The 26,762-nt window shown below is 46.4% G+C and overlaps 1 protein-coding gene across 1 annotated transcript in view; it reads right to left on the bottom strand.

Moving 5' to 3' along the window:
* The window catches only part of Cryl1 (crystallin lambda 1), a 99,001-nt gene that overhangs the window by 27,638 nt on the left and 44,601 nt on the right, over positions 1-26,762 (bottom strand). Inside the window, exon 4 of the mRNA XM_041634061.1 lies at positions 5,286-5,447. Coding sequence (XP_041489995.1) covers positions 5,286-5,447 — 162 coding nt within the window. The remainder of the gene's footprint in view (positions 1-5,285; positions 5,448-26,762) is intronic.

The following is a 26,762-nucleotide window of genomic DNA, read 5'->3' as shown; positions in this document are numbered from 1 at the left end:
AGGCCCTGCGGGGGCATGACCAGGCCTCCTCCTTGACATCTGATTTCCTGTCCAGGCAAAGATCCCAGAAGACTATAGGGCTGAGGACGTGAGCTCAGCCACTCTGGTCAGGACTGTGGGATTAGGAGAAAATGTAGATTCTCAAAGACTAAGGATGACTCTTGAATATTTAGGACAGTCCATTTGACTCGAGATGGCCCACAGTAGTATGAAAGACTCCAGAGACAGTTAACTTTAGTGATCGGATTTGCTTTAGTTAACAATATTTTGGGCTAAAACGGCACCTCATAAAAATAATAAAAGATTGTGTGTGTGTACACACACACATGTACAATCTTCTTGTGTCCTACCAAGACTAAGACCTATGGCCTTCTGCAAGCTGAGCAAGGCTCTGCACAAACAGATCAATTTGTAGTGGCTTTTCATCTTGTTTGTGTTGTCGTTGGTTTTTTTTTTTGTTTTTTTTTTGTTTTTTTTTTTTGAGAACTCTGTAGCCCCCTGCCTCAGCATCTAGTCCTGGGATTATAGAAGAGAACCATTGTACCGTATTTTAGAGAGGTTTGAATTTATGCTTTAGTTTATGTACTTGTCTATTATTCTTTATTTTCGTCTTTTAATTTTATTTTTATAATTATACCATTTCTCCCTTCCCTTTCCTCCCTCTAACCTCCCCCATGCACTTTCAAGTTTATAACCTCTTTCTCTTTGTTGTTTTACATATATCCCTAAATACAACGTCCTCAGTCCATACAATGTCATTCGTATGTATATTATTACTTCAGTGTTGACCAGCTGGTACTGGCGAACCAATCAGGGGCCACTGCCTTGGGGAAGACCATGTCTCCCTCTCTCAGCATTCCATAGCTGCCTGCATCTCTTTGTCTACAGTTGAGGCCCCATGAGCTCTCCCCTTCCATGTTAGTATTACGTCTACAGGTGTCGTTCTTGTTCAGGTCATGCTTAAGTCTTATAAGACTTCAGGAGTGTAGCTTCTCAGACATTTCTAGGAAACACATCACAGCAGACTTCCTGTTTCTTTGGCTCTTCTTCTTGTTTCTTCTTCCATGGAGACTCAGAGCCCCCAGTGCAAGGGTTGAGCTACAGATGCATTCATTGGGACTAGGTTCCATACGATCTCTTGTTCCCTGCATTTTGACTGGCTGTGGTTTTCTATAATAGTCTCTGTCTGTTGCAAAGAGAAGTTTATATGATGAGGAGTAAAAACTATACTCGCCAGCAGGTATCAGGACAAATATTTCGAGTATCGTTAAGAATTACGCTGGCTTAATAAAGCGGTGGTAGTGTGTTTCCCTCGAAGATCCATGACTTCACTGGCCCTGAATGGCTGACTTGGTTTCTAATACCAGGCATATTTCCCTCTTGCTGAGCAGGTCTTCAATCCAATTAGACAGCTGTTGGCTACTGCCAAGGTATGAGTGCCCCTATTACACCCTAAGAATTATTGTGCCACATTGGTCACTGTTTTAACTCAAGGGCATCATAGCTGGGTAGGACTGTTGGCTGCTTCCCTCCCTTAGAGGCTTGTGTGACATCGTCTGAAACCATGAAAGCTGATGCTCAGGGAGGAAGATTTTGGATCAGATCCAGCTTGGGTCCTCCAGGTCCTGTGTCAAAGACCACTGTGTCTTCAATATTTATTTATGTTTGAGTGAAGGTCTCATAAATTCTGGCAGGCCTCAAACACACCATGCCACTGAGGACCGCCAGCTCCTAAGAGACCCCTGCCTCCAGCTCCTGAAAGTTAGAGTTATGGACATTTGCTACCCCACCCAGTTTCATACAATGCTAGAGATCGATCATGTACACTAGAAGAGCCATCTACCACCTAGACTTGCCTTGTGCCATCTGTAGTACCTAAACAAGGCGGAAAAGTCTTTCTGAGAACACACAGGTGATTTCTGAAGTCTCTGATTTAAGTAGTGTTCCTTTTCCAACTTAAATGTTTCCTTTAACCAACTTAAATGCGAAACAACCTATTAGAAGTTGATGGCTTTCTCACAAGCAAATACCTTCCACTGCAGTCGTCAGTGGCTGTTCTCCAAGGGACTTTTTATGACATCTCTCTATCACAGGAAAAACTACAACTTCATGGCCTCGATGCCTGGGTGCTTTCAGTTTCTGTCCCTGTCAACCCTAATGTCACTTGCATGTTTTGTAACTGAATGCAGCCATTTCCATTCGATGACCTTCCGGTTCTGGGGCGGCAACTCCGATGCTCATTCATCTTTCTTTCAATGGTATTTCACAATACAGCAAAAGCTGGAGTCTGGGCCGCCTGTGTCATGGCACTGAGTATCTAGTGGGTGTCTAGTTGCTCATCCCTTTTCTTTACCCTGAGCAGTCTAGCACCGCCTCTCAACTGCTCTTCTCTGGAGGAAGACTTTCCATGCTCCCAATTCCATCCCCAGCTCCTCAGGTTCAAGTACGGCCCTATACCCTGGCTTGTGGGGTCTGGACTGTAGGAGACCATTTCTCTCCCAAAGCAGCATTGCCAAGGCTTCGTGTTGCTGCTCTGTGCCTACGTTCACACAGTCCTTCAAAGTAACATTATGATCCTCCTGAACACTGCTGGTGGGCCTCCCACCCCAAAAGGCTCTGGGCATCTGAAATGTTTTAAGCTCTGGCACTGTGCTTAAAAATCTAAATTTCAGAGCTTTTCAGACTTGAAGATTTTTTGGATTAAGGATGTTCATTTGGTAAAGGCTATGTAAACATTCCAAAGTTCAAACTCTGAAATACTCTTAGTCCCAAGCATGTTGCTATGGTTTAGATAGGAGATGCTCTGTGGAGCTGCATAGATGGATGGTTCAGCATTTAAGAGCATTCTGCTCTTCCAGAGGACCAGGTCCTATTCCCAGAGGCCACATAGCAGCTCATAGCTGTCTGTAACTCCAGTTCTGGAGGATCTGCTGTCTTCTTCTGGCCTCTGCCCACACCAGACACATATGTGCACAGACATACAAGCAGGCAAGTCACCCAAACACATAAACTAAAAATAAATAAATCTTTATTTTTAAAAAAAAGCCCCCCCACACACACACTAGCTCATGTGTTTGAACACTTGGTTCCCAGCTGCTGGTGCTGTTCTGGAAGGTTCTGGAACCTTTAATTTTCCTCACTGGAGAAAGTGAGAAATGGTCACTGTGCAATGGGCCTTGAGGCTGACAGCTGACCCCACCCCCAGCCTGTTCTTAGCTTCTCTCCCCCATACTTTCTCTGTCAGGATGCCCCTCACACCAAGAGCTAAAATAAACACCTCTCTCTTAGCCTACTTCCTGTGAGATATTTGGCCACATCAATAAGAAAAGCAACTAACACAGGTACCTCGTCTGTATTCTCTAATCTCCAACACCCCCCCCCACCGTGTGTGTGTGTGTGTGTGTGTGTGTGTGTGTGCGTGCTCTCCCAGAGATGCCATCATGGCCCCGCCCCACACACTCTCCCTGGCTCCTGCCCTATGGCCTTTGCTTGTGCAATACCTCAGCTTCCAGCACAGTTCCCATTAACCCAGCCAGGCTGGCCCTGCTCCTCTGTATAGCTTTTGGCTGGTGATGACACCATATGCCATCATATTTATCATGGCTGGAGCTACAGTGGCCTTCCCACCCAAACGGGCTGTCCTGGTTCTGCACGGCTGTACTGAGTTCAGAGTCAGGACTCCAACAACACTCACCGTGTGATCTTTAAACCCCTGTGCTTGTTCCCTGCCTTCACAAAGACACAGTAACCTCAAAAAGACTCATTGAGCCCTCCTGCACCTGCTAATTGGAGCCCGTGGCCCAGCAGACCAAATAAGGCGTTCCTGGTGAAGAAATGTGCTTACTCAATTAGAGTGGATGGGGAAGGGGGAGCAGCAGAGATGGGGGTGGGGTGGGTGGGGGGGCTTCAACTCAGAATTCTGTCAGTGACACCCGGAATCTGCATTTGAACAGATCCGATTCTACAGTGAATGACACAAGGCCAGTGACACGCGTGATATGGACATTGTAAAATCTTGTGAGCATGTGTGTGAGGGGTGTATGCATGTGCGTGTGTGTGAGGGGTGTATGCATGTGCGTGTGTGTGAGGGGTGTATGCATGTGCGTGTGTGTGAGGGGTGTATGCATGTGCGTGTGTGTGTGTGAGGGGTGTATGCATGTGCATGTGTGTGAGGGGTGTATGCATGTGCGTGTGTGTGTGTGAGGGGTGTATGCATGTGCGTGTGTGTGAGGGGTGTATGCATGTGCGTGTGTGTGAGGGGTGTATGCATGTGCGTGTGTGTGAGGGGTGTATGCATGTGCGTGTGTGTGAGGGGGTGTATGCATGTGCGTGTGTGTGAGGGGGTGTATGCATGTGCGTGTGTGTGAGGGGGTGTATGTATGTGCGTGTGTGTGAGGGGGTGTATGTATGTGCGTGTGTGTGAGGGGGTGTATGTATGTGCGTGTGTGTGAGGGGGTGTATGTATGTGCGTGTGTGTGAGGGGTGTATGCATGTGCGTGTGTGTGAAGGGGTGTATGCATGTGCGTGTGTGCGAGGGGGTGTGTGTGTATGTGTGTGTGGACACGAGTGCACACTTGTGCTAGCCAGAGTCTGAGGTGAGCTGACAACCCCTGGCATCAGACCTGGCCTTCTGCCTCGTTTGAAACAAGGTCTCTGTTGCTTGCAGCTGCGTACACAGGGCTAGCTGGCCCTCTCTCTTGTCTCTGCCTCCCATCTCCCTGTAGCAGTTCTGGGGTTACAGATGCACACACTACTATTCTCAGTTTACATGGGTTCTCGGGTTTCAACCCCGGGCCCTCATGCTCACACAGCACACACTTTATCCACTCAGCCAGCCCCCAACCCACGTGGACATTTTCAATGCAGCTCTTTCACTTTGATAATCGGGCTGCTCACCTAGCCGCTAGCCTTCTACCACACGAGTGCAGTGCCCTGAGGGTTAACACATTAAATACTGCCTGTTTTATGCTGTGCACAGATAAAAGTCCAAGGCATTTTGGATCATATTCCTTTTTGTAAAATGATGACATTGTACAATCCTAAACGTATGCAAAACGATGGAACTGAATTTGTGGTATGTGGATTACACCTCAATAAAGCAGTTCAAGATACCTGCAGATCCATTGCAATCTATTGCCCCTAAAAATAGAACGAGATACAGTCACGTCCCCAGGCTGACCACACTCCAGAGGGTTGGAGTGTACCCTGGTGCTTGACTAGCGAGTGAGAGGACCTGAGTCTGAGCCCAGCACCACATAGGGGGAACAAGCCAACAACGTACTCACAGGATGAGCGACAATGCACTGCTTCACGTGGGCCAAGCCTGCAAACAGCTTGGAAGGCAGCAGACAGGAGCTGGAGCTGCTTAAGATGACTCTGTCGTCCACGAGGCGATCCAGCTGGGCGAAAATCTTCTTCTTCAGCTCCAGGTTCTCCGGAGCACATTCCTGGAAGGGACACATTTGGAGGACGACTTAAGATCATGACAACAGTCAGGCTGTGTTTGCTTTATCCCTAAAGTGAACAAATCTGGAAATGACGCATCGAGGGACCCATAATCCTAGCACAGGGCACCTTGAAAACAGTTGAGGCAGGAAGTTTTACTGGTTTTCTTCCCCAACCCTCACTCTGCAAAAGACTATGAAACAGAGTTCTGCCTTTCCCAGAAGCAGGTCACAAGACTCTGCAGGAGGTGCCCTGCACACACAGAGGAGAGGAAAGGGGCACCTTGGCTTGGAAGACAGGGAAACAGACAGGACGAACCTACCCAGAAGGCCTTGCTCACTCCTTAGGTCAGAATCCCTCTGTCCACTCTTCATCTTACCAGCTGGAAAACCACATGGGGTTTCTTGGATCCTCACTTCCGACTAGTGTGGTGCCACATAAAACTTAATTAAGTAAATGTGCATGTTCTTATTTGTCTCTGTTTTGCTAGTGGAACTGCAGCCATGGACCTTGCCAGAGGTGAGAAAAGATCATCCAGTTGCAGAACTCGCTCCACTACTGGTTTTAGACAGGTCTGAACATTCTCACCCTAAGAGGCCTGGGCTGGGGTCAGTTCCATGGGAAGGTATTTGCCCAGCATCTGGAAGCAACTCTGCCTCCATTTCCCAGAACTAGGGAACAGGGAACCTGCCAACTGAGAATTCTCACGATGCAAAAGTCCGCTATAACGCGAGTGCTTTCATCCTATCTGCCCCGACCATCACATCCACATCTTCAAGGGAAAATCTCATCCTACAATGAACAAACACACTGCACCTGTAGCTCCCAGAGGCACTCAGGGACCCATTCCTAATTGGGAGTCCTCTGGAAACAGTCCTTTGTTTTTAACAATTGCAAAGCACTAAATGGGGTGGGCACCCGGATAGAAGAGATAGCGGAGTGAATTTGGATTAATTACTGCTGATAACAAGCACTCTGAAATTCTAATTACAGGGCTGGGTGGGACTGAGATGGCAATCGCAAACAGCCCAGGCTGGCCACAGGTGAGGGGTGTTGCTGGGAACTTGGAGTTGAGGGGGGACACCCTGCTCTGGAAGGAAGCACCGCACCCACGGGGATCACACTGAGAGTCACTCTTAGCAAAGTGGGTCCCTGCTCACCTGGGAGGCAGAGACCTTACACTATGACCTTTGTGACATTCACTTTCTTCTCACAATGGCTCGAAAGCCAAGGATTAGAATCAATGAGGTGCTCCTTAACTACAAAATCCCAAGCCCCACCCCGGACCTTGTACAGGAGGGGCTGAGGTACCCACATTTTTCACAAGCATCCTGGTGATTCCTTAAGCTCAGAATTACCATCCATAAGTTCAGAGCCACAGTGCATTGTCACTACTTAAAAAGAATGGGTACACCCCACACTTGGCATCCTACAGATGCCAGGATCCCCCATCTCCTAGCTCAGTGGTTCTCAACCTTCCTATTGCTGTGACCCTTTAATACAGTTCCTTATGTGCTGACCCCCAACCATAACATTATTTCGTTGCTACTTCATGAATGTAATTTTGCTACTGTTATGAATCGTAATGTAAATACCTAATATGCAGGATATCTGATATGCCACCCTCGGTGGAGTGACTCACACCAATCAACACAATCACACTGGCACTTTGGCCACTCCAGTGACTCTAACACCCAGCCAATTTCCCTGGAATATTACATGTATGCAACAGTTAAGGTAGTGTAAAGAAACTCAAGAGCCCAACCGTAGAAACTTAGTGTCAAAGTGACATCAGAATCACTCCTCACAGATAAAAACTGTCAGTCAGCCTAGAATCCCAGCATCCCATCTGGGGAGAGGAGGTCAGCCAGCCTAGAATCCCAGCATCCCATCAGGGAGAGGAGGTCAGCCAGCCTAGAATCCCAGCATCCCATCTGGGGAGAGGTCAGCCAGCCTAGAATCCCAGCATCCGGGAGTGGAGGTCAGCCAGCCTAGAATCCCAGCATCCAGGAGTGGAGGTCAGCCAGCCTAGAATCCCAGCATCCGGGAGTGGAGGCAAGAGGATCAAGAAGGTCAAAGCCACCTTCCGCTGCACAAACAGCTTGAGACAGGACAAGGCTACACTGTGTCTCAAATAAAATAATAAATAAATACAGCAGGGGCTGGAGAGATGGCTCAGAGGTTAACAGCATTTCTTGATCCTGCAGAGAACCTGGGTTCAGTTCCCAGCACCACATGGTGGCTCACAACCACCTGTAACTCTAATTCCAGGGCATCTGATGCACTCTTCTGGCTTCTGTGGCTACCAGGCACACACATGATATACAGACACACACGCAGGCAAAGTGCCCGTACACATAAAATAAAATTTTAAAAAATGTTAATTTTATTCAAATGGGAAGGGGTCCACACTGTGTTTGTTTATACCTTTTAAACAAATAATCAGGCCACATGAAATTTTATTACAGGAAAAACCATATAAGCATCTCATCTCATACACAGAAGCAAAGAATGGAGTCATTTAAGAACTGTAAAGCCCATTGTGTTCGGTCCGCTTATCAAAACGGGAAAGGAGCTACAGTAGCTGGCTGTTCCTACTGAGTCACTCCTGGATCAGTTAAGTCTGCGAGGTGGGTTCGGTTTAAATGGAGCCTTGTAGTCCAGCCAGAGGTGAAGACCGAGGCAGGGCTTGTGTGAGCTGGGAAAGAATGGGCTCATTGTGCGCCACCCTGCAGATTCTCCTCTGCAATTCTATGCCTTTCTCCCGATCGTTTGATCATGACAGAGGCAAGAAAATCTGAACCACAGGAAACCCAAGCCTCCTGCAATTATGTAAGGGTTTCCAGTGGCCTGTTGGCTTGACATTTGGTTGCTCTTGCTGTGGTAACCAAGTTGTATGAGACGAGGGAGCCACGGGCCTCAGGCTTCGGTCCATGTCACGCGCTGGGCTCAATTTCCTGTCATTCACTAAGGTAGCCCAGGTCTATAAAAGAGAGTGGGCCATCAGTCAGAATCTCAGACGCCCACAGGCTGTAATCCTTGCCCTGAAGGGCTGCAAAGATGGGGCAAACAGCTAGGGCAGAGAAATGTAGAGCTGCACCGGCTCTCTGGTCCGCACCTCCCTGCTTCTCCAGTCACCCCGCCGTGGGTGTACTTCTATAAAAAGCTACTACGTGTGAAGTATTTGCACTGTCCGGCCTCACTGCTTGCCTCTAACTAATTAAACTCTGACCACATGTCCCAAAGGAGCTGATTTACTATGTTTGTTTGGGTTTATTTGTCAGGAGGGAGTGGGGCTGCCACATCTAACAAAAAAGATAGGCTCATACACAGCCGACACCACAGGCATGACTAGATTTGGGCAACAAAATCAAATGGTGAACCCTTGGGAAGTAAATTGTGACAGAACTTCCCAGTCACACAATTCTTAACAGCTATCAGAATCAGTTTCCTCCTTTAGTTTGTTTGAGACAGGGTCCCTTAGCCCAGGCTAGCCTCCCATTCAATACATAACCAAGGCTGACTCAGAACTCCTGACCTCCTTGCCCAGGCATAAGCCACCATGCTAGCTTTACTCAGTGTTGGGGATCAAACCCGGGGCCTGGCAACTGAGCCACATCTTTGGCCCAACTCTCACCAGCTTCCAAGTCCAGGCAGAAGCCACAGCTAACAGGTGAGGCTAAACTTCAACACTGCCTTCTCCCCCACCCCCCAACTATGGGCGTAACGTTTCCACTTACAATTCACAGACAAATGTCAGTGTCTCATACATAGGAAAAGTTAGCTGGGTTGTTGAGGACGTATCAGGACTGCACTCTGGAGAATCTGCACAGTTCCAGCAGGATGGCTCACTGGACAATTCCCAGAGAGAACAGGGCACAAGGTGAGTACCTGCTTGTCAAGTCCCGCCACTGGCCACAGGACACACATTCCCACAGATGTCCGCCATGAAGGGCGAAGATGAAACTGCTGAGGTTTTCTTTTAATGGCCTCTGCCCTGCCCTGCCCCACCCAGTCACCCCACACAATTGAAAAGGCAATCCATGACTCATGTAAAATATCTGAATGGAAATGTCAGTGTGCTTTCCAAGAAAGCCCAGAAGTCTGCAGTACTTAAGGTATTTTGCACACAACATGGTTCCAAGAGCTGCTTTTAACGTGGGGGAAAAGACTCAGGAAGGTCAGGCAGAGAAGCTGACAGAGCCCAGGGGACAGTCACTACAAGGCTGGAGGTGAGAGCAGAATGTAGAATGTGTGGCAGCTAGATGTTAGCAATTAATCTCCTGCTTCCGGCTGTCGAATAACCACCACTTTCTCTTCAGTGCTTCCCCAAGAGCACAGTCTTTAAAAACTATCCGTTAGCAGGCGACTGTCCACATTCCTGAAGAGGAAGACAGGAGAAGCGAGAGGGGAAAAGGAGAGACATGAAGGGGACAAGAGTTTCCCTGCTTCAGAAGTAACTGTGTTCAGAGGAAAGGATGTTCCTTTCCAACCTCCAATATCTCTGCCAAACAAATGGGGCTCATTTCCCCCTAAAAATCCAATTAAAGTTTTGGTTTTTGTTTTGTTTAAGTATATTACATGTGCTCACTCTGCTAGACTAGAGGTTTCCACAATGATCCTAAACAAATTATACCCAGAGACCTTCCCAAGGCAAATAGGGGGCACAGTGTACTGGGCAGTCTGGGGGAGCAGTGGGGTACAGCATACTGGGCAGTTGTGGGGAGCAGTGGGGTACAGCATACTGGGCAGCTGTGGGAAGCAGTGGGGTACAGCATACTGGGCAGTTGTGGGGAGCAGTGGGGTACAGCATTCTGGGCAGCTGTGGGGATCAGTGGGGTACAGCGTATTGGGCAGTCGAGGGGAGCAGTGGGGTACAGCATACTGGGCAGTCGTGGGGAGCAGTTGGGTACAACATACTGGGCAGTCGTGGGGAGCAATGGGGTACAACATACTGGGCAGTCGTGGGGAGCAGTGAGGTACAGCATTCTGGGCAGTTGTGGGGATCAGTGGGGTACAGCGTACTGGGCAGTCATGGGGATCAGAGGGCACAGTGTACTGAGGGATCAGTTCCTGGAGCTTAAGTGTTCTGCTTATAGAGATTAGTGCTGTCTGCTTTAAAAAGCAGTGCTGCCTCAGGTGATGTCACAGAACCTCAAGAGGCAAAGGTGGCACAGCACTGTCCCTCCAAACATCTATTCCCATCCTCATTCCTGGGATATTTTTGTACCTTTTATGGAATCATTTATTTACAATTTAGATGCTTGACATGAAAAAAAGAATACAATAAAAACAGTTCACTTACATCTCTATTTATGCTGTTGGCTTATGGAATTTCTAGTATTTCTCAGGAGGAAGAGGTGACACTGACCTGAGTGCCACGGGCTAAGCCACTGGAGCGCCAAGAGAAGTGACATTCTTAATACACGCTATTGAGACTTTTGTTTTTGTAGGGTGTTTTTTGTTTGGGGTGGTGTGTGTGTGTGTGTGTGTGTGTGTGTGTGTGTGTGTGTGTGGCTAGCCTTGGCCTTACCATGTAATTAAAGATGACCAGTAACTCCTAATCCTCTTGTCCCCACCTCCCACCTCCCAAATGTTAGGATTACATATATGAACCATGACACCTGGCTACAAGTTGATTTAAAAAAAAAACCTGCCCAACCACAGTAAAGCAGGATCTTATTCTGTAGCCCAGGCTACTTCAGAACTCACTCTGTAGCCCTGATAAAGCCCATCTCTGCCTCCAGAAGGCTGGGACTGCAGGCTGTGCCACCACACCCACCTGCTACATTTTGAAGAAGACACTTTGCAATTTCCATTAAGTTTTAAAAAAATCCATTTTAAAGCCACAGCATTTGCTTTATTTAATGCTGACAATCGGATGGCTTGCTTGCTTCTTTTCCTGATTCCTTTACCATCCGTTCAAGCTGTCATCCTCACCTGTGGCACTGAAGAGAGCGCACGCCCCACACCTCATATGTCCCGGGTGGCCTCGCTGTGTGGCTAACGATAACCTTAAATTCCAGTCTCACTGCCTCCACCTCCCAGCTGCTGAGGTCCCAGGCATGCACCGCCATGCCCGGCATTGGCGGCACTTGGCCTTCTGCAGTCTAGGCAAGCACTCTACCATCCCCAGTCCGTTTGTGTTGTGCTGTTTTCTTTGGGACAGGATCTAGCTGCATAGCCATGGCTGGCCTGGAATTGGCTATGAAGACCAAAGCAGCCTTAAAGTTTTAGAGATCCTCTTGCCTCTGCCTTGCACATGCTGAGATTATATGTACACCGCATCCCTCACTCACCTTTGTAAAGAGATTCCTAGTTTTGTCTGTTACATATTGAATACTTCAATCTTTAAAAAAAATTGTTTTCTTTTTGAAAAAACTGAAACCACACTGATTTTTTAATGGCCTTATTTGGTGGTTTTGGTGGGTCAAGATTTCTCCTACAAGCCAGGCATGGTGGCAAACACCTAACTCTCAGCACTCGGGAGCTAGAGGCAAATGCATCAGGAGTTTGATGCCATCATGGGCTATACGAGACTTGTTTTAAAGCATAACAAAATAAGATTTAAAATATTTAATACAAATAGAGTCACTTTAGCCCTCAATTTCTAATATAATGCTAGTCTGTGTCAACATGAATAGTCAAACATGAGTGGTTAGCAATACAATATTCTTTCCTAGGCTCCAAAAGAAACCAACCAAGTATTCATATGGTGTGTGCATGTGGGGCAGAGAGAAGTCATTGGACCAGGGTCCTACACCAAAGCCATGACATTTCCTTGAAAATAGCAAGAAGGTAGGGTAGGGACCCCATGTTGATGGCCTGCCTCACAAGGCCACACAAAATGAGTCTAGTGCACAGCTGCGCGTGATGTTAAGACATGTGTATTGGTTTTCTCCCATGGTTGCTGATCCACAACTCCTTCCCCAAGGCCAGCCCCATCCTGCCTTTAGCTGGCCATAAAGAAATCCTCTGACCTCTCCTGACAGTAAGTTATACTCCTCATTCCAGAAGAGTCTTGTCCATGCCCTAGAGGAAGGAATGCTGTGTGGAGCAGCTGAGCAGCCTGCTGAGGCCCTGGAGTCTGACTGGTACCCACCCTTGCTGCTGCTGTGAGATTGGACCCTTTGGTCCAACCATATTTTAATACCGTTGTCCTAGCTTCAATCACACTTTCTCAGGGAAATCTCCCCAACACTCAAAGGACAGGGTTCAGGGTTCAGATGACTGTCTGCACTGCTAAACAGGTGGGAGGGAGACTGTGGAGGGTGCAAGCCCAGGGAGGCTTCTGGAAGCTTTGGTCTCCTCTCTACCAACCGCAGCCTTTGTGATATGCTTTACAATAAACTATATGGAACAAATCAATCCAACACAGTCACCGGACTGTGGGAAGCCCGGGTTACAGGAGTGAAATGCAGCAGGAAATGAGGCATGGTCCCACACCTGTAAATCACAGCACTAAAAGGCAGAGGCAGGAGGATGTTGTGTAGGAATCCCATCTTGGCTACATAGTTCCAGGAACAACACCCACCTTGTCTCAAAAACAAACAAACAGAAGTATAAAGAAACCAGGAACTTCTGGAAAAAGTGCAGGGGTGGGGGAGCAGCCTTAGGGGTTGGTCCACCATCCGCAAGACTGTCAGACCCAGGCTGTCAGACCCAGGCGTGTAGACAGATTTCTGCGGCCCCCAGCCAGTATCTACCTCGGCAGAATGCAGCCCGATGGATTTGCAGGAAGTCACTTCTGAAGTCTGTGTTGACTGCCTGTGAGAACACAGGGATAGTATCACCTTGGGACTGACACACACCTCTATGGAACCACAGTCCTGATGTTTTATCTCCCATCAAGAAAGCCAACAGAGGAGTGGAAAGGGAGATGCTTAATCTAAGTGCATAGGAGGGATTGTCTATTAGTTTATTGCCATGACCTTTGGCCTATAATAGAATGCAACTCTCACCAGGGTTCCACACGGGGAAGAAAAGAAAACATATTGTGACTCCGAAAACAAGGGTAGATAGTTTCATGGGGGGAGGGAGACACTCCCATGTGGAAATAAACCTTTCTTCCATCAATATGTGAGAACTTCTGATTCTGAAACTATGAGGTGCTAGAAAACCTAGTCCTTCTTCAAATACTGAACAATTCTATACAAAACAAACCATCCTTTTAATTGAAGTGCTTCACTGATAGAAAGCTAAGAAAATCATCTTTGAAAAAAAAAAAAACCAAAGCAAAAGCATTGGAGCAGATGCTGGGGCCACAGGGTCAGGAGTCCATTTCAGTGTCTGGATGGGAGCTGATTCAAATACCTTCCTGAAAGGCTGAAAAGATGAGACACGTTTGAAAACCATAGCCCAATCATTAAGACTCAGGTCAGTGAGAGACACTGTCTTAAAAGAACAAGATGGCAGGGGGCTGGAGAGATGGCTCAGTGGTTAAGAGCATCGCCTGCTCTTCCAAAGGTCCTGAGTTCAATTCCCAGCAACCACATGGTGGCTCACAACCATCTGTAATGAGGTCTGGTGCCCTCTTCTGGCCTGGAGACATACACACAAACAGAATATTGTATACATAATAAATAAATATTTAAAAAAAAAAAACAAGATGGCAGGCTCCTGAGGAACAAAACCCAGCGTTATTTTCTAGCTCCATATGCATACTCTGACATATGAACACGGCTACATAGGTGCACCTGTACATACACAAACACACACACATGGACACATTCAACACAAAATAAATAAGTAAATAAATGAATGAATAAATAGATTTATTTTATTATTTATTATGCAGGAAAACATAAAATGGTAAGAGTCTGGGGGTACAGTCAAAGAGTAGAACACTTGGCTAGCATAACAGAGGCTCTGAGCTCAACTTCTGACACCAAAAACAAAACAAAACCAACCAAAAACATTAGCAGACAATCTGGGTATGGTGGGCATGCCTTCAATCACAGAACTTAGGCAGCTGAAGCAGGGGGGTCATGAGTTCAAGGTTTCCATCTCAGGAAACCAACCCCCCTCAAAATTAATATTATGTGTACGCGCGTGTACAAGATACATGTGTGTGCATGTGTGTGAAGTGTATTGTGTGAGTGTAGGTGTGTGTAATCGGTTAGGTGTTTGATGTGTGTGCCGCTGTACACACAGAAGCCAGGGGAGGGTATCTAATGCCGGGGGAGGGTCTCTTGCTGAACCTGAAGCTTGAGATTTCTCTCCTAAGCTGCATCCAACACACCCCAGCAACCCTTCTAACTACCTCCCCACCCCGCCCCATCAACGGTGGAATTACAGGCGTGCACAGGCTCTCAGGCTTGCACAGCACGAGATCCTAACTGCTGAGCCACCTCCCCAGTCCCTCTCCTCATTCCTCCTTGTACCTGGTTCTGTGAGTTAGCAGAGCAGGGACATTCGATGTCCAGTGTGCTGACAAAGGGCCTGAACTAAGAATGGGCAGACAATCAGTGAACATTGTCACTGATTAAAGAAAGCCTGTGGGACTTGTTGATCTCACGCCATGCCTTCGGCTTGAGGACTTCAGTCATCTAGTGTGCTCTAACACACTGTCTAAAGGGGCTGCAAGAAGAAACATGAGCCCTATTCCTGCCTTCACTAGCCAGTCCTGGACCCACGTGTTTAAAGCATGCTCCTGTCACCATGGCTTGAGGGTCTGGGCTTCTAGCCTGTCAGACTTCTGACTTAGGGTGATTCTGCTCAGGGTCTGTGTACAAAGGCCCCTCTCCCCCTTGAAGAGTGTGTTTGGAATCATGGTGGTGGCCACAGATAAACTGGGTGTATCTGTGGGACTCTAGGAAGGTGGATGTCTGAGAGAGGACAACCTCAGCATTAACATGTGTTTTCAAAGCACCCTGGTTAAGGAATGGACTCGGGACGGGGGGGGGGGGGGGGGGGATCTTTGCCAGGACAAGAAGATGCGGGGAGCTTGCCAAGAAACAGTTCTAGGAGATGGCAGACACAGAGACAACTGACTTAAAACAGGGCAGGCAACACACGTGGTAACTGAAGAAAGCAAAACCTCACTGTGGTGCCAATCCAAACTGCCACTTAGACGCTGGCCTGTTGTCATGACAACAGACACATATGATGCTGTGCTCTTGGTAAAGTGAGAAGACAAACAGCATCCCCGACTAAGCAGAATTCCTGGGGAAGAACAGCACACACTGCCAACAGTTCTCACTCACCACCAGGGGGCCGGCACAATACACCACAGCATACACCACAGCATACACCACAGCATACACCACAGCATACACCACAGCATACACCAAAAGCTGGATCTACTGGGCTGGAGAGATGGCTCACCTATAACTACAGCTCCATGAGTATATGATGGCTTCCTCGGTCACTGCACTCATGTGCACACACACACATATATACACAACTTAAAAAGAAAATCTTTAACACCAAAAAACTAGCTAGGTAATGGTGCCCCCACCCCCGCCTTTAATCCCAGCACTTGGGAGGCAGAGGCAAGAGGATCCCTGTGAGTTCGAGGCCAGCCTGGTCTACAGAGCTAGTTCCAGGACAGGCTCCAAAGCCACAGAGAAACCCTGTCTCGAAAAAAACAAAACAAACAAAAACAAAAACAAAAAACAACTCCTCCTAGATATAGGGAAATAGCAGAATGAGTTGTTTTAGACAAGTTATTGTTGCTACAAATAAAAGAGAAACGCAAAAGTTAATCCTTTCCAGGCTAGGTGTGGCTGTGGTGCACACCCATTATTCCAATACTTAGAAGGCAGAATCAAGAGGATTACAAGTTCAAGACTAGCCTGGGCTACAAAGTGAGACTTTGTTTTTATTTTTAATAATTCTTACTTAAGATATTGGAAAGCATTCATAAGAGTGAAAAATTAAAAGCCAATATCCACATAGGGAGGAACTCAGAGACAAGCATTTGTACCCATCTTAACTTTACCTTTTCAATGAGTAATTGTCTGTTTCAAAGTCACAGGACTTGGATGGCTGAGACAGCCGGCAGAACTTTTAACTTCCTCAGAGTGCTGGGGGTGGGGAAAGCAGTCTAACCCTCCCAGGGTTGTTTCTCAGGAATAATCGTGACAAGAAACAGGACAGTCTTCCTAAGAACTGACGCCCAGCCTCAGCTCAGCTCCGTCTCCAAGTACATTAGGGAGACCTGCTTCCGGCCTTCTGGAAAAGTCTCTAGAGGCAGAGCATCAGCTAGAGCCCCGGCTCTTTCACTGGCAGTGTCTCACAACTTAGAACTAGGGCCGAATGACATTCAGAGAAGTCAGTCTTGGCTGTGAACTCTGAAATAACAATAATTAACATGTCTGAAAAATTACAAGATTTTTAACATTTTTTGAATATAACAAAACTATTAGAAAAGATCCAAATAGAAATTCAACAACGGAAAAATACAATTAACTTAAAAGATGCATTTCAAAGCAGATTAATTAGACCTAGCTGAAGAAATAATAAAGACACATCAGGATAAAACATCCAAACTGAAGGGTGGAGAATGCAGGGAAAGCAAGGCAGACACAGAGAAATGCTACACAGTAGCTCACACAGTAGGTGCAGTCCCAGGAGAGGAGGAGTGACTGCGGGTGGATGGGAAAACAGAGCAGGAGGAGGAGGTCGTTTCCAACCTGACTGAAGCAGTTACTTTGTTTGTTTGCTTAGGTTTTCAAGGGTCTGCTTGTAAGGGTCTGTGAGGGGGATGAATGTGCGTGTATGCACACACAGGTCAACCTCCGCCTAGTGTTGAAGACAACATCTCTCCCTGGGACTGTTTAATCTAGGTTGGCTTAGCCAGTAAGTCCCAAAGATCCTCCAGTCTCTGTCTACCCAGTTCTGGGGTTACAGAGAACTCCAGTTCTCATCGTTTCAAGGCAAACATTGCCCAACTGAGCCATCTCTCTAGTCCTTTTAAAGACCTTTTTAAGGGACAGTTTGTCTGCTACACTAAGCATAGAACAACAAAACACTCCCTCTCAAACAAGAAAAAAGGTAAAGTCTGACACTTGAGGCTGTCTTCTGACTTCCACGCATGTACTATAGTACACACACACACTTTAAATATATATATTATATATGCCTAAACTTTCAGTCTAAGAAAGGAAAGCTTCCTTCCAAGTGGAGATTTATAAAGTCTCTGTAGCATTGACTACCATCAAATTAAAGCTCTTATTAACACGAAACTTGCCCAGGGAAGAGAACTGCTGGGAGAATACTTGCCCACCAGCAGGGATATGATTAGCCGATGCTGCAGATGAACAAAGTTACAAGCCTTCATGGTTAATAATACTACAGGAAAATAAAACTTCTGAAGTCATGAGTCTCTTGGAATACGATACAAATGTGTTTTTGTCTCACTGACATGTCGGAAAGCAGGAGCCCTAAAATTCCCATACTGAGCTGAAGTAAAGGGGAACAAGAACAAAAACCCCATCCCTGGAGGAGGGATGAGAACAGATGCTGTCCACCCCAGGGAGAGCCAGGATCCCTGCAGAGGCCGCCCTGAGGACACAACACCCAGGACAATGGTCAGAATCTTCCCCAGGCTCAAAGGTCTTAAGCTGTATGTAACAGATGAACACTTTTGGAAAGGAGAGCATGGAACCAGACCTTCATGAAGGACATGCAAAGGGAGGACCAAGTGCTGAGAATGGAGCAGATGTGGAGAGGAAATCCCACATGAGCCTCTGGCCAACTAGTCATCGTCTTTTTTTTTTTTTATAAATTTATTTATTTATTAAGGATTTCTGCCTCCTCCCCGCCACCGCCTCCCATTTCCCTCCCCCTCCCCCAATCAAGTCCCTCTCCCTCATCAGCTCGAAGAGCAATCAGGGTTCCCTGACCTATGGGAAGTCCAAGGACCGCCCACCTCCATCCAGGTCTAGTAAGGTGAGCATCCAAACTGCCTAGGCTCCCCCAAAGCCAGTACGTGCAGTAGGATCAGAAACCCAGTGCCACTGTTCTTGAGTTCTCAGTATTCCTCATTGTCCGCTATGTTCAGCAAGTCCGGTTTTATCCCATGCTTTTTCAGACCCAGGCCAGCTGGCCTTGGTGAATTCCCGATAGAACATCCCCATTGTCTCAGGGTGTGGGTGCACCCCTCGCGGTCCTGAGTTCCTTGCTCGTGCTCCGTCTCCTTCTGCTCCTGATTTGGACCTTGAGATTTCTGTCCGGTGCTCCAATGTGGGTCTCTGTCTCTGTCTCCTTTCATCGCCTGATGAAGGTTAATATTCAGGAGGATGCCTATATGTTTGTCTTTGGATTCACCTTCTTATTTAGCTTCTCTAGGAACATGAATTATAAGCTCAATGTCCTTTATTTATGGCTAGAAACCAATTATGAGTGAGTACATCTCATGTTCCTCTTTTTGGGTCTGGCTTACCTCACTCAGGATAGTGTTTTCTATTTCCAACCATTTGTACGCAAAATTCAAGAAGTCCTTGTTTTTTACTGCTGAGTAATACTCTAATATGTATATATTCCATACTTTCTTCATCCATTCTTCCATTGAAGGGCATCTAGGTTGTTTCCAGGTTCTGGCTATTACAAACAATGCTGCTATGAACATAGTTGAGCATATACTTTTGTTGTATGATAGGGCCTCTTTTGGGTATATTCCCAAGAATTAGTCATCGTCTTAAACACATGGCATTACTGACAGAAATGGGAATCTTTGGCGCACCTAGGGTAACCACAGCAACTCCAAACCTTAAAATTCACCCAACTGTGGGCTAGAATTTTAAGGTTTGGAGTTGCTATGGTTATCCTAGGTAATCATAACTCAAATCTGCAGTAAAAGCCTAGCAGAAGGAAAGGTGTACCCATACCAGACTTAAAAACTTCTTACTAAAACTTAAAGCTTCTACTGTCCTGCTGGAGATGGCTAGATTTTTAAAGTAACAAGGCATACAAAAGACAAGAAAGATTGGCAGCAGACACCCAGAAAACAAAGTGATCATCAGAGACTCAGGTATGGCTCAGACATTGGGGTGATATGATGGTAATTATAAATAATTATGATTAATATGCTAAAGGCATTCGTGAGAAATTGGTTCATATGTGTTATTTCAGCGGAGACTCAGAAGCCATGAGAAGATGCCCAAAAGAATGCTAGAAAAGAAAACAGCAAAGAAACAGAGATGAAGAATGTCTCTTGACAGCTCATCAGAAGACACGACTCAGAAGAGAAAGGCGTTTGCATCCTTAAAGACTGGGTTGGTCGACAGAAATCATCCAAAACAATGAACAGAAAGGCCGAGAATGAAAAGAGCATCCATGATTGCCAGCAACAACGTCAAGTAAACACATGAAACTGGGTGCATTGTGGGTGAGAAGGAGAATGGGAAGGATGGGAAGGAAAGTCATTAAAGGCTAAGAATATTATACTTATAATGAAAACCACAAAGCACAGACCCCAGGAGGTCAGAAGATACTGTGGGTGTGGGTGTTTATCTGTGTGTGAGTGTATGTGTTTGTGTGTGAGCTTGTGTCTCTGTGTGTGTGTGGTGTGTGGTGTGTGTGTGTGAGAGAGTGTGTGTGTGTGTGTGTGTGTGTGTATGGTGTGTGTCCACGAGAGAAAATCAGATCCACTGGAGCTGGAGTTACAGGTGGTTCTGAACCATCCAAAGTGGGTACTGTGGGGACACTTAACTCAGGTCTTCTGGAAGAGTAGCAAACCCTGGGCCATCTCTCCATGGCCCGTATGTTTTTTAAAACCTCCCATACTTCCTGTACCTAGATACAGTATATTAAAAATGCTGAGAACAGCAAACAAAAGGAAATTCTGGAAACAGACAGGAAAAGTGAATATATACAACAAAAGTAAGAGTTACAATAGGTTTTCTTAGAAACGATACAAAATAGTAAACAATGTAGTTAGATCTTTGTTTTGGAGCTTGGGGGATTTACTTTTTTAGATTTTGTTGATTAGTTTTGAGACAGGGTCTTACTACACAGCCTTGGTTGGCTTGGGACTCAGACAGACCAGGCTAGCTTCAAGTTCACAGAGATCTCCGTGTCTGCTGAGTGCAGGGATTAGTGTGTGCCACCATGCCTGGCTGGAGTTACATCCTTAAATGCTAGAAGAAAACCCCTGCCAACCCAGGGTTGCATAGCAAGTCTTCAAAACTGAAGAAGTAAAACCATGCCTAAGGAAAGCAACAACTTAGGAAATTTGTTCTTGGCATATCTAATGCATCTACAAGAAAGGTCAGAGTAAAGTCCATAGGTAAAGGAAAATAATCTGTACAAAGAAGAAATAGGATCACAGAAAGTACAGCACAAGTTTTCATGCTGTCAGTTGCTCTACAACATAACTGACCAAAGTGGGAGGTGCAGCAATGCTCATATGAAGTGAAGACAAGAGGTCCAGAGATGGTGAGCGGTCCAGCTGTCCAGAGATGGTGAGCTGCCCTGCAGTCCTGAGATGGTGAGCTGCCCAGCGGTCCAGAGATGGTGAGCAGTCCAGCAGTCCAGAGATGGTGAGCTACCCACCAGCCCACAGCCACCCTTGAGCAATGATGACACAGTCTCTAAACTTCAAAGTTCCATTTGTTTGGTTTCTGGAGACAGTCTCTCTGTGTAGCCCTGGCTGACCTGGAACTGTCTGTGTAGACCAGGCTGGCCGTGGACTCACTGAGATCCTGCCTGTCTCCCAAGTGCTAGATTAAAGCATGCCCCACCATGCCAAGCAAGACATTAAAAGCTTTATTTTTCAGAAGTACAAACAATGACTGATAGATAGAATAATGTGATGGACACGATGACTAACACAAGCTCGGGGAAAAGAAAGCAGATGTGACAAACAGAGAACAGCTGAGATGCACATTTAAGCATCTGTAACGCGAGTTGCATTGCATGTGAATGGCATCAACACCTCAATTAGAAGGCAGAGGTTTGGGGGTTGGATCCTGAAAGGTAAATGTGTAGCCCTAGATATAAGTCCAAGGGAAAAGAGGGGAAACTGCTATGATCTGGGTATAGCATCTCCCAAGGGTTCAGTGTGGGGATCCTGGCCATGGGAAGAGCTATCATCTAGGCCAAGGTGGTTTTGGGTCCTTCCCTTCAAAATGATGCAGTTCTCATGGTACCCTGTTAGTTCTTAAAAGACATTAGTTACAAAAGAGCAAACCTACCTACTCTGTCTCCTCCTTACATCTTGTCCTGTGATGTGAACAAAAGGGCCCTCGTCAGAAAGCCTAACGTGTTGAGACTTTAACCTCTAAAACTGAGCTGAAGAAATACTGCTTTCCTTATCCCGCCCCAGGGCTCTAATGGGTAGGATAAATATCTTTTCTTTAGAAAGTACCCAACTTCAGGCATTTTGTTACAGCAAAGGAAAAAAATACAAAACGCATCCTTGTAAACGCGAAAGAAAGGTAAAGGAACTACATTGTATCTGAAATGGAGGCCTCAGAACAAAAAACACTATGGAATAAAGAAGAGCAAACATCCTGGAGAGAAATGATGGTAATGTTCCAAGAAGATACAGCAATCCTGAACAGTAACACCTCTCACACAGAGCAGGGGTGGGAGAAGAAGCAGGGACACACAGAGCAGGGGTGGGAGAAGAAGCAGGGACACACAGAGCAGGGGTGGGAGAAGAAGCAGGGACACAGAGCAGAGGTGGGAGAAGAAGCAGGGACACACAGAGCAGGGGTGGGAGAAGAAGCAGGGACACAGAGCAGGGGTGGGAGAAGAAGCAGGGACACAGAGCAGGGGTGGGAGAAGAAGCAGGGACACAGAGCAGGGGTGGGAGAAGAAGCAGGGACACAGAGCAGGGGTGGGAGAAGAAGCAGGGACACAGAGCAGAGGTGGGAGAAGAAGCAGGGACACACAGAGCAGGGGTGGGAGAAGAAGCAGGGACACAGAGCAGGGGTGGGAGAAGAAGCAGGGACACAGAGCAGGGGTGGGAGAAGAAGCAGGGACACACAGAGGGCTTCAGGATAATGGGAAGACTCTGGTGCGATAGTTACAGGCACATGCCAATGTGCTCGTGTCCAAGCCCACAGAATAAAAACCACCAAGAGTGAACCCCAACTTGAACTATGGACGGTGAATGACATGTTTCATTGTTTACCAACTGCATTCACTGGTGTGGGTGGTGAAAGGCGTCCTTTTAGCTACTGTGGTAGGACGGTCATGGAAAATCACTGTACCTCCTTCTGACTTTTACTGGCAAACCAACATTTTTCTTAAATAAAAAAACAAATATATTAAACAACATATTTTGGATATTAATTACTAATTTCCTTATAAAGTTAAGTGTGTGTGTGTGTGTGTGTGTGTGTGTGTGAAGTAAAAACTAAGAACTGGGAAGAGAAGCAGACATATCCTCAGGACAAGCAGACAGAGACTGCAATACAACAGCAGCTGTCAGTCTATCAGCCAACTTGATCTGTTTGACCACCCGCAGGCCACTCCTCCCAAGAGCACAGGTGAACTAGTCACAAAGATGGTTCATATCGTGGCCACGGCATAAAGACATCATCCAGGAATGTTCTTGCATTAGAACTGATGTAGAAATGGACAACAGAAGAACAATTAGGAAATGCCCAAATATCTAGAAATTAATTAACACAGATCCTAATAATCCAGAGCAAATGTAGAATTAGCATGGAAAATTAGAATTGCTTTGTTGAGACAAGGTCTCACTCTCTATCCCAAACTAGCCTGAGACTCACTAAATAGCTATATATATAGCCTATGCTAGCCTGACTGGAAATTAGAACATTTTAATTTATTAAAATGAAAACAGCACATAAAATAATTGATTTCAACTAAAGAAGAGTTGAAAGGGCGGTTGACAGCTGTACATGTATATAATGAGAAAAAAGAAAAATAATTAAATTATTTTAGCTCCTTTGGCCCCTTCGACTTTTCTTTTTCTAAGTTCCAACTTCTCTGTTTGCTTGTTTATTTATTTTGCAGTGTAGGGATAGAGCTGGGATGCTAGGTAAGCATTGTCAATGAACTGCAGTCATTTTTTAGATGGGTTCTGCTATGTAGCTCAGCTGGTCTCAGATGTAGTGTTCCTATCTGTGCCTCTGCAGTTCAATGTATATTTTAATTGATACATAAAAATAAAAAAATTGAGGCTGAGGAGATGGCTCAGTGGGTAAGAATGCTTGCTATGCAAACATGAGATTTTATTAAATTTCAAGACTCTCCCTTACAAAGCCAGAAAAAGAGAACTGGGCATGATGTTGCTTGCCTGTGATTCTAGTGCTTGGGGTCAGGAGTTCAAGACCACCCTTGGCTACATAACAAGTTCAAGGCCAGCTTAGACTGCTTGATTCTTTGTCAAAAACAAGCAAGAAAACAAGATTTCAGCAAACTCATTCCTAACACTGGTATGGAAAGTAAGGCAGGTCTGTTGTAGGCTGGAGGGCTTGTGCGAAGTCCTGAGTTCATCCCTGACACTAAGAAATCTTAATAATCATACAAATACTATAAACAAAGGCGATATGTTGAACTTTAATACACAACAACATTATGAAATCTATACGTGTATCAAAACACTACACAACACCCCACAAATATGTATAATTCGTTGCAGGCATGTCACTGTGCAGCTGCTTATGCAGGCCAGAGAGGACATCAGGTATCTTCCTCCATTGCTCTCAGCTTATTCCCTTGAGGCAGGGTCTCTCACTGACCTCAAGCTTGCCATCTGGGGCCAGGCCAACTGGCCAGTGCACTGGGAGCCCCTAATGCTGGGGTTACAGGGCACACAGCCATGTACCTCTACATGGGCGCTGGGGATTCAATCCCAGGGTCTCATGTTTGCATAGCACTGAGCCATAAGGGAATTTGCCAGGAAGTCCCCTCCTAGAAGGTGAGGGCGGATGCATTCCGCAGGTCCCTGTGCGCAGCCATGCTCACACCTCCACAGCACTGCGAGCTGTGGAAGACAAGAGATACCCAGTGAACAGTTCATGGAGAGCTGGACAGAGCGCCACACTATGGAGCCCGCCCCACATTCTAGCAGTAAGAGGAAATGACGGGCGAGTTTTAAATGATGGAGACCTGGAAATCTAAAACAATGGCAGAAGAGAGGAGGAGAAGTGCATCCAAAACGAATTCAGGAAACAGAGTCACCTCACGGTGGCTGGGCGGACATGGGGGGTCTGGAACTGAGGACATGTGCCAGGCATCTGGCTCAGGGAGCTGGCAGACGGAGGCACCCACAGAACTCTCCAGACTGAAGACACAAATGACTGCCTTGGAGTGGGTGGACGTTAGGATATGCTTTCTGCACTCACACAGTAACAGCAATGATCAAATCTGTGGCATGAAAACAAGGCAACAAAATAAACTATGACAGGTTCGAGCGCTGTCCTCAGGAAAGTTCTGGAACCCTTCCAGCCTCTGAGGCAGAGAAGACTGCCAGTGTCCAGCCAGTGTGAATATTTCCCTGGCAGCGTCCACCATCCAAGAAGCCATTACATAGCAGCACAAGCCATTTATGAGCCCACACTTAGAATAATAGCTCAGCAGCTGCCTCGCTCTTTACCATATTTCCAAGCACAGATCACAGGTTTCACCCGCTCAGCCTTGCCTGGGCCTGTGGCTGTGCCTAAATCCAAGGCTCCCATCACAGGGAGCGTCCAGCCCAGCAGTTCACTTAATTCTGGCCAACCACAGGAGAGGTCACCAGGTTTGCTCCTTCCTAGAGTAATGGGTACACAGTTTTATCTTCTAATACCTGCTGGAATGTGCCTCCCCATAGCCTTTGTTCTCAGAAATCAAATGAGCAAAAGCAGAGAAATGTCAACATCTGTTATTATCACTAATATTTCCAAGCATTTCAAGCGATACCTGGTACCTGGTGAGCAGTTTATGTCCCTCTTCATTTAATTCTCAGAGTGAGGATGGGGAGTCTTGGTATGTATGGTGCCTCGGTAAATACAGAGGCATGAGGACCCGAGATTGGCTACCCAGTTCCCACATTAAAGCCAAGTGTTGTCACAAGCATCTGGGAGCCCAACCCAGGGCTATGGAGCAGCAGAGACAGGCAGATCCCTGGAACTCCTCAGCCAGCCAGTGGACCAATGAAGTCCAAGTCTAGTGAGAAAGCCTGACCCCAAAACTAAGGTAGACAGCAAAAGGAGACACCTAGTGTCAACCGCAGGCCTCCACACACTCAGAAAAACACACTACATATGTGCAGACATACACACATGTGCTACACAAACACACACAAAAAAATAAATAAGGAAATTTCAGAGTAACCATGTTATAGTTTGGATTTGAAATGACTCCCAAAGGCCCGTGAGACAAAGGTTGAGTCTCAGCCTATGACACTATTGGGAGTTAGAACTCTTAGGAGGTCGACCCTAGGGAAAGAGCACTGGGACCCCAAGTGGGAGGGACACGATCTTAAAGGGAACTATGTGATCGGTCCTCTCCTCCCCCTTTTCCTTCCTGGCTACCAGGTGCTCCCACCATGGGGAGCTGCCTCAACAGGCCCAAGAGACCAGTGCTGGAGACAACACAGCTCATATACTTGCTTTTCTCACATTTTACAAATGAGAAACATTTCCTGAACCCATGGGGCTAAGTACCCACCAGCAGTAGGATGACACCAGGTCTATCCGGGCCCTGGCTTCGAAGAGGACAACTAAACTCAGGTTCCCACAGAGAAGGTCAGCTCTTAGTGACTCTTGTGTCACTCATAACTGACAGACACCTGTGTGGGAAGCCTCTTTTAAAACTAAGTATGTTTGCATCTCTACAAAAGCAATCCTTTGTATCACTACAAAGAATTTAGGCAGCCCGGTGGTGGTAGCGGTGGTGGTAGCGCATGCCTTAATCCCAGCACAAGGAGGCAGAGGCAGGTGGATCTCTGTGAATTCGAGGCCAGCCTGATCTACAACTCCTGAACAGGCTCCAAAGCTACAAAGAAACCCTAAATCGAGAAACAAACAAACAAAAAAAAATTAGGCAAGTATCTCTCAAAAACTTATCAAAAAAGTAATATTTTGTGGGATTTCAGGGGGCAGGGAGGTTTACTCCATACCAAGTTTAGTTCAAGTTCACAGTGTTTGATTTTACCTAGGAAAAAAAAATAAATGAGATTCTGTTTGCATGTCATTCTGAAGGGAGCCAATTAGTATCAGAACTAAAATCTGTCTAGCACACTCCCCACCCGCCACTCCCTCCATCCTCCCCTCCCCTTCTCTCCATCTCTCTCCCTTTCTTCTTCTCACTCTCTCTCCTCCATCCACCTTCTCTCATTTTGTTTTCTGAGTCAAATGTTTTTTTCATTTTAATTTGCTCTTATTTTTCAATGACATGAGGAAGAGACCTGG

Source organism: Microtus oregoni, unplaced genomic scaffold (assembly GCF_018167655.1).
Source record: "Microtus oregoni isolate MIOR12 unplaced genomic scaffold, Mior012 000045F_ref0000178, whole genome shotgun sequence".
Classification (NCBI taxonomy): domain Eukaryota; kingdom Metazoa; phylum Chordata; class Mammalia; order Rodentia; family Cricetidae; genus Microtus; species Microtus oregoni.
This window is presented reverse-complemented; position numbering and strand designations above follow the sequence as displayed.